The 9,074-nt window shown below is 41.6% G+C and overlaps 1 protein-coding gene across 1 annotated transcript; it reads right to left on the reverse strand.

The window, feature by feature from the left end:
- Nucleotides 1–5,784: 5,784 nt before the first annotated feature.
- On the reverse strand, nt 5,785–8,851 carry LOC118425037. The gene is made up of 2 exons (XM_035833851.1): nt 8,219–8,851; nt 5,785–7,800 (listed from the first exon to the last, which is right to left on the reverse strand). Exons 1-2 carry the CDS (start codon nt 8,849–8,851, stop codon nt 5,785–5,787), a joined length of 2,649 nt encoding a protein of 882 aa, XP_035689744.1.
- Between the last annotated feature and the right edge of the window lie 223 nt (nt 8,852–9,074).

Raw genomic sequence — 9,074 nt, forward strand, 5'->3', positions numbered from 1 at the left:
GACGTAATTTCACAATTATATTGAAAATTCACAAAAACAACAACAAAAGTATGCAAATCTTCACTTAAGTTCCTTATTTTCTTCTCTATTCGAGAATAGACAGAGAGGTGCCAGCCAACACTTGCATATAATCCTACGCTAGAAAGCGGTGGAATATTTCACATAATTTCAGTGATTTCAAGTAACATCTCGAAGAACCTACTAGCCGAGCACAATGAACAAAATGAATACTTATTCGGACTCGCTCTACTTACAATACATCACTGTACTTTCAATTTATACATAAACTGGTATTAAAACTAGAAAATCCTGTTACAAATAAATGTACTTAAGATTAAACGGTACATAATGTTAGACACTTTTCTTTCTACTTCTCTACAAACTGGCTTGTCAGTCCAAAGAGGATGACGTGGTCTTTGAACAAAACATGATTGATGGATAATAGATATATGCAACAACAATATATCGGGCGTACTGACATTACAATTCAGCAAGGCAAAAGGGCACACAGCAATTAGAGAAATCATGCAACAATTGGCAACATGTATTCTAAACGTACAATCTACTCTTTGAATTGAATCGGAGAACAGTAACGTTACAAACTTGATTTTAATAAAAGTGATAACGTTACATAAATATGCTTCTCATCTCATAAACATCACACATGTGCTAGAGGAACGCGGTGAATGGAGGTCATGCAACGATAGGTGACATGTTAAGATTAATTTTCGAATGCACATCGTCTCTTCAGTGTGTAGACTTCGAAGCAAGACAGTTGTGTTAAAACATGGTCCGTTGAATACTCTGTGGCATTGGTAGACAAGTCATCCAAGCATAAAACCTCCATACTGTCACGGAAAACGTGCCACTCAAATGTCTGAGGTAACAACAATACAGCAGCCAAGCCGAAGACGATATTCAGTCAGTCTTTAGTTAGTCTTAACATTCTGTCTTTAGTATCCCTGTAAAGGCAACTGGAGATTCCAACCATCATGACACAGGTAACAGTTCCTTTCGGAGCAGAGTAACCGTATCACCGTGTTCTTTCTTCGCTGCATATTGCACACGATGTGTTTAAACTGTCTATATTTTCCCTGTGAAGGCATCTGGAGATTCCAATCATCATGACACACTTCCTTTTGAAGCTCGGTAACGGTAACTCGTCTCTACAATTTGTAGATTAGACATGGGTTGTAAAGGCATCGACTTCATTAGTCTTCGTTTCTCTGTGGCACCTTCAAGGACATGAAACACCCTGAAAACTCCCAACTGTCACAGAAAATGTGCCACTGATATTCCCCTAGTAACAATAACGTTAACGATATAATAGGACCGCAGTCAACTGAAGACACATCTTGTCAGTCGTTGAATCATTAATGGCAGAGATTGTGGAAACGGTTGTTTTCCCTGGCTGCATGCTATACAAGACTTGTTATGACTGTCTATAGTGCCTGGATATAAAGGCAGCTTGAGATACAAATAAACGTGTTACAAATTAGTTCCATTTAGCATGGTGACGGTCGGCATGTCTGGATAACAAGATGACTGATATGGATGGGTCAAAAGACCAAATCTATATATTACATATTCACATGTGATAATCTCTGCACTGAAAATATAAGACTAACGTTAACTTTATAACGTTACAGTTCCACAATAGTCTGTTTTATCCTGCACCACATAAGTAGTCTTTTTGTAACGCTAGAGGATACTAGCGTTAACGTTAGTTACCAGGATAATTTCTTGTACAAAGTGTCATACATTGCATGATATACAATCAATATTGAGTTAAAGGCCTTGCCTTGCTGAGTTGTTTCTTTTCCTTTTGCTGATTGTGCTGTGACATACTAGTATTCTGAGAGAACAGTCTGACAAACATATCTATAATTTATATAACGTTAGGATAATGTAGGATGAATATTATTTTGAATTGTCCAAATTATGCAGTCGTGTGACGTAACTGCGTGCATGCACAGTACATTTGTATTTGACCAAGAAACAGGAGGTCCTGGGTTCGAATCCTGTTATGTTACCAATATAACATTAACGGAACTTTTATAGTTACATGTCTGTCCCATTCCGTTGTAGAATTCTCCTGAATGGATCATCAGACAAAATCTATATATTACATATTCACAAGTGATAATCTCTGCACTGAAAATATACTCTAACCAGAGTCTGTGAAAGTATATATCCCGCACCACATAATTAGCCTTTTGTAACGTTAGAGAATGATAATGTTAAATTTAGTTACCAATTCTTTTTCTAACCATTATGATGACACATAATCGTTTTGAAGCCACACAAGGCTAACGTCATAACACAAAGGGGCCCAGTCGGGCAGTTTTGGGAACAAAAAGTACGATATAGAAGACAAAAACACAAAACGGACCAAGAATAATTCAACAGTATGCCTTGTACATATATATTGGCATAAACTTTCATTTTTCGTTTCCGGTCGCGGGCCCCGGTTTGAAAACGTGACTAAATAGAACTTTTGTTCAAACCCCAAATCCCTGCAAAATCATAGCATGTCAGTAGTGTGTGTATGGCTCTCTCGTTGGGCCGTATTCATCGAATGGGCTTGTCGTCAATTTCAATTATTACCTCAGTGAAACGGGAATATTGTAGTGTCTGCACGAAAAGAGAGATTTACCAAAAACACAGCTGTTTCATTAATAAGAATATCAATAAGAATATCCAACTGAAGAGAAAAGGCCCAATCGCCCCCATTTTTCAGCACCTCATTTGTAAATATTACCAAGAAGCAAAGGTTACCAACCTTTCCTGGTATTTGCCGCTATTGACAAAGTCCACTTTTCCTGCTATATGCAGTGTATTTGTGACAGGGATTACTGCCCGCAACATAACTAGAAAACGCATGGATGGATTGGTTTTATATTTGGTATGTGGGTAGGTCTTTATAAGACCTTGAAATGCTTCTCCTTTACAATATTTCCTCATGAATATTAAAGACCCATGAGTTTTCTTTTTTATTTTCCAAAATATTAAGAAAGCGGCAACCCATCTTACTGTATATGCTATAAGTATGTAACATTCCTGGTACTCGCATGTTTGGTTGTGAAAACTCAGGTTGCATTTACTGCATAAAAGTTTCTCTGAGGAGCATCAATTTTTCGAGTCGTCAACAATTTTTGGCGATTTAGAAATGATAAACTGCATTGCTTTCAATTCCGAACATATTTCGGTATTGATGCACGCTTCGACACAAACGAAATTGCAAGAGGTCTGGAGCTCTATGGATTTTGTTGAAACCTAAAATCCCTGTAAAATCTCAAAGGAGAGTTATAAACGAATGGAGGAAAATGAATATGATTTGCAGTAAGAGCTTAATCACAACCAAAACAACACAGCTGTTTTTTTTTTTTTCTATTTGCTTTTGGACAGAAAAGGACAAAGTGGCACTGCACTCAAGTTTTGTAACTTATATCAACGTACCCATTTTTACACCTGGTGAAGTGAGGAAAGTCGTGTAAAGTGCCTTTCCCAAGGGCACAACGTCGGGGGCATGGCGGGGATCGAACTCAGAACCTCTAGATTCCGAGCCGAACGCTCTACCAGTTACGCCACGCCCGACGCCGACACAGCTGTTTCATTAGTATTGATAAGAATATAAAGTCTCAAGAATTACAAAGTTATAAAGGACTGGAGGAAGAGAGCCCAAAAAGCAAAAGCTCAATCTTCCACATTTTTCAGCAGCTCATTTGTAAACATTACCAAATGAACACATCTGCATACCAGTTTTTGCTCGCCTTTCATCTTTAGATTGCTAGGCCAGACTCATGGCATATCATTTTAACGAAAGGAGTTTCTTTGTTCTGAAACATGACAGGTTTGGAACGATGTTTTGCGACTTTCAGTGGGGCATAGATTTGCGTACATTTTCATCTTAATTTCTGAAGCAAGGAAACAGTGGTTTACACAAGCCTCGTTTTACTTCGTCATAAATATTCAAGACCTATGAATTTTCCATTGTTTGTTTCTCCGGCAAAACATGTTATTCAGGAAAGTCTTTAAGCTATCTTTATTAGTTATATTCTAGAAGGAAGTCACACTTCTTTGTGCCCGTATTTTCGACTGTAAGAATAATTTTTTCTTTGCATTCCGATGGATTTCATTGCAACATAATAAACTGACATAAAAGATATCCAAAAGTGTGCGATTTTGAAATAATCAGCTTTTCTGCACTGCGATCAATTTGAAATGTACACTAAATCTTGTTCAATGTGGGGCGACTTTCATGTGGACCTTTTTCATCTTAATTTCTGAAGCAAGGAAACAATGGTTTGCACAAGCCTCGTCTGATAATAAGAATAAGAAGTTTATTTGCAAGTTCCGAGGGCTAATTGCAAGTACATGGTATACACATAGTGACAATGGACAGTCATAAACAATATTTTAATCTAATACTAGTGTTGGCTATTTCTAAACAGGTTGGGTTTGACTTCTTTTTTGGAAGCAGAGGGAGACGATAATACAATTCATCATGAATATTCAAGACGTACGAATTTTCAATCTTCTGTTCCTCCGGCAAAGCTTGTTATTCAGGAAAGTCCTTACGCCATCTTTATTTGCTATATGCTAGAAGTTAGTCATAGTTTATTGTGTACGTAATTCTGCCTGTAAAAATCATTTTTTCTTTGTATTCCGATGGATTTCATTGCAACATAACTTGCATAAAACATATCCGAAAGTGTGCGATTTTTAAATCAACTTTTCTGCGCTGAGATTAATTTGAAATGTACACGTGTTTTGAATAGCACAGTAAATCTTGTTCAAACCTGAAATTCCAGTAAAATCCTCAAATATCGTTACAAATAACTAGATCATTGACAAATGTGAGAACAGCTGAAAGTTGTAACTTTGTTTCACTGCTGACGCTGTAGAAAGATTTATCATTCATATCATCAGGAGTACGCTGATATAAAAAAAATCCCAACTGAAGAGAAAAAAGCCCAATTGCCCCAATTTTTCCGCAGCTCGTTTGTAAACATTACCAAATGTTCTGCTCGCCTTTCATCTTTAGATTGCTTAGCCAGGCGTCTGGTATATTATTTTGAAGAAGAAAAAGAAGTTTTTTTCATATAACTAGTATCAGCAGGGGTGCGTACCTGTAAATCATAGCTGTACCTACACAAGTTTGGCGAATCATCACAAGTTATGCGTGTAGCAAACATTTAAAATCAAGTTTTCAGAATTACTTTATCATCGAGGAGTCGAAATTTACCTCTTTTCGTGATAAAAATTGTAACATAATGTTTTAGTTTGTTTATGTATAGGCACATTGGCAAAAGGCTAGGTCTGAGTTTTTGTGAAATTGGTGCCATGAAAAGAACCACAGAAACAAACAAATCACTCGACAGGCTACTAATATATTGATACAATTCAAAACATTAAGTAAAAACTACAAACTACCATTTCCACAATAGATACTATTTGAAGAAGAAAAACTACAACATGTACTACCATTGCTACAATTTACAAACTGATTCTATTTGAAGAAGAAAAACTACAACATGTACTACCATTGCTACAATTTACAAACTGATCACACTCAATGACATAATACCATTGCTACAATATACTACATTGCATATCAAGTATAACTGCTACAATCGCAACAACATTTTACACGAAGTTTAAAAAAAGTATTTTCTGGTGCAATTTCGGCTGAGTTTCTAAAAGCCATGTTAAGTTCGCGTCTTTTTGTTTGTCAAGTAGGCACGGCTGCTAATGTACGCACTAGAAAACAACGGCTACGACTCATTCGGCCATAGAGGCCGTTTCGTCTGAAACAGACTTTTTGCCTTCTTCCCCGTTAACACCAGAACCCCCCTGCTCGCTTCCTGAGTCGTCCATAACGGACTCCTCGGAACCGGGTGTTTCGGTCTCTTTCGGGGTAGCGGCGTGAGCGCCATCCGCGGCGGCCTCTGGTAGCGAAGAGGCCGTGGAGCAAGTCGCTTCGCTACGGTCTGAGTTTGGCAAAGGGGACGGGCTTCCCTGATCAGTGAGGACCCTAACCGACACGGGATCATCTAGGATAGTTTCCTTTGGTTCATCTTTGCCATACATTTTGGAAACGGGGCCCCCACTAGCAACGTTGTCGCTTCTATAGGTACCAGGCGTGCTATCTCGGGTTTCTGTACGGTCACCACTGACATACTTGTCGCACAGCTTACTCACACCGTACGGGACAGCTTCCGAAGAGTCAGAAGCGTCTGACTCGCACAAACTGTCGTGATCGCGAAAGTGACCTTCAGCGTACGGTGTGATCTCATCGTCTTCGACATCGTACGTTATGGCGTACGGGGCAATCTGGTCATCTGGGTCTCCACTGTTTGCACCTGCATTGTCGTAGACTACGGCATAGGGGACGATCGCGCTCGGCCCAGAAGGCAAGCGTGCCACGCCTTCTCGGGGCGCAAGTGCCTGTTCTGCTGCTGAATTGTTCTCTAGCCCTGCTGCCCATTTGACCCCGGTGGTATACTCCCATGCTACCCTCGTGAGTATCATCAGAACTGCCGCCAAAGAAGCGAACACAATCAGCCATGTAGACTCGGAAACGTACTTTTGGTTGTGGTTGCCCGGAAGCAAGACTATGTAGGACAGGGGTGTAGACAGAGGCTGTGTGTCGGCTGTTGCTGGTCGTGTGTGGTTTGTGGGTTGTGTCAGTAGCTGTGGTGTGGTGAAAGGTTGTGAGAAGTGCATGCCCTCCCTCCCGTCAAAGTATGCGGTATAAGAACCGACTTCTGAGATCGCCGAACAGCTGAGGTTCCAGAAAGAGAAGCTACTGGCGGTGCTGAGCCAAAGAGTGAAGCTTGACTTCCCCATGTAGTTGGAACATTTTTCTTGTTTCCTAGATCCCTGATTTTCGCTTGGGTTCCATTCTTCTCTACATTTCACCCACCCATCAGCCCTTATGTAGGTCCCCACCCTCACAGTTAGGTTGCCTATTGCCAGACTGGCGTGTGTCGTCGTGTTTGTGTTGTATGTTATGTTCATCGAGTATTCTGACCCATTGGCAAAGGCCCAGGACACTTGGGGCAGGTCCTCCCAGTACACGTTACCAACGGCTTCATATTCTTGGGACTCGTGATTTTGCTCTACGTTTACAAACTCCACAAAAGGTGCCGGGCAGGGTAGGGAGCTGACATTAACCTGTACAGGAGGCCATTCCATCAGGGACGCGGCGGGACACCCTGTCGGTAGGGACATCTTAGCATACCGGGGATGAGGACCCCTACCGCACGTAAAGCGCCTCCACAGATGTTCATACAGCCCAATGTTAGCACACGTACAGCGCAGGGGATTGTCCGGCAATAAAACTTTCAGTAGTAGGTCTTCCCTCCCTAGATACGCAACGGCTATAGCATTTCCTTTCAAAGCGACATTGACTGTTCTCGTTGGTTTAAACCAAAGCCCTGACAGAAAAGTCAGCCTGTTCCCCGCCAAATTTAGAGAATCCAGTCGCTTGTTTGAGTGGAACGAGCCATCTGCAATCCAAGAGATTTCATTGTACTGCAAGAGCAAGCTCCGCATATTTGCAAGCTCAGGAAACATGTCTACGCTGACTGACTGAAGCCTATTCTCAGCGATATCAACACGCCATACGGTCTGCGTTCCCTGCAGTACCCCAGGCGCTATGTACCAGATAGAATTCGCACTTACGTCCAGCCAGTCCAGCTGTAGTCCACGCAGCATGCCGGGTGCCATCGTCAGGATCTGGTTGTCCACGAGATAGAGGAACCGCAGCAGCGGCAAGCCGTCAAAGGCACCTGCCTATAATGTAAATGTCGGGCTTTAGACTATTCATGGGAGAACGATTTTGGAAAATAAAAGGATTCAAACCAGCCTAGAATTTGGGAATGTCCTAAAAACTTGATATAGCTGTAAATGTCATTCATATAAGCAATCTAGAGTGACTTGTGATAATCCATTTCACGAGGAGAAAACCCGACTGTTGATAGACTGAGAACACTCGCCCTTCGACAAGCTGGACAATAGGCGGGTGTGGAATGTTAGAATCAATTAGCTAGATTATATTACAGTTTAATACATGTAGCATAAGACCAAAGGACCGTAAACTGGCACAATATACATACTGCAAACAAAAAGTAATGAAACGTTACCAGTATCGTAGCTCAAGATCCAACAAGATCTTTTGCGTCTTAGATGCGCATGCGTGCTAAAATCTTACCTCCAGACAGGTTATGTTGTTGCCCAACAGCAGCAGCTTTTGGAGGCCCTTCATCCCCTCAAACGTGCCGCTTCTCAGGGCCTGAAGGTTGCTCCGCCAGATGACCAGGGTCTCCACCTGTGGAAGCTTAGCAAACGCGCCTGCCTCTATGGTCGTTATGTTACAGTTTACCAGCCATAGTCTACAGTCTCTACCGCGTGGCATCTTTGAGATAGCTGTGGCGTCAGCTTTAGTCATTGTGCCAACGTTGTTATCGGCTATGACAAGTACAGTGATGTCTTGTTGAGAGGGACTCAAAGTGACACCCTGGACTTCACCAGTGACAGAGCTACCTGACACGCTTCCGTTACCTGCACAGTCGTAACAGGACATGAAGGCTGGGTATGGGTACATGCCGTTGTGCTTGAAAGGCCCTTGGTAACTATCATAAGAATTTGGGTCTCTGTTCCACCTGGACTCATAGCCGGCAATGTCATACCGGTACTTTGATCCACCATTACGGCTGTCCCCAACACTACATCTCAGCGGTGATACATTCTGACAGTGTTGCCAGTCTCCTGCCTCTACACACGGCACTATCAAACGTACTACAACCAACACTAGACAGAACTTCGCCACCCATTTTACAGCCATAGTGGAAACACCTGATTCTCAAATGACCCGCTGATACAGAATGAAACTCGACTGATGGATTTTAGTCCGACCAACAAAACCTCCTTAATTATACAGACTATACCACAGTACCTGTACCACAGTGATGTCCGCTCGGGCCAGACGTTAGCTCCAACTCTGGCAGGCCTGTGAGAATGTGGTCATTTGTACAGGAGAATGTGTTTATCCAGCCTGAGTGGAATTA

This window comes from Branchiostoma floridae, chromosome 10 (genome assembly GCF_000003815.2).
Source record: "Branchiostoma floridae strain S238N-H82 chromosome 10, Bfl_VNyyK, whole genome shotgun sequence".
Classification (NCBI taxonomy): domain Eukaryota; kingdom Metazoa; phylum Chordata; class Leptocardii; order Amphioxiformes; family Branchiostomatidae; genus Branchiostoma; species Branchiostoma floridae.

Excerpts from the sequence above, each read along its gene's own strand:
- LOC118425037 (XM_035833851.1), bottom strand. The coding sequence starts at position 8,851 with ATGGCTGTAAAATGGGTGGCGAAGTTCTGTCTAGTGTTGGTTGTAGTA. Across the intron at positions 7,801-8,218 it reads ACAACATAACCTGTCTGGAG|GCAGGTGCCTTTGACGGCTT; the intron begins GTAAGATTTTAG and ends TTTACATTATAG.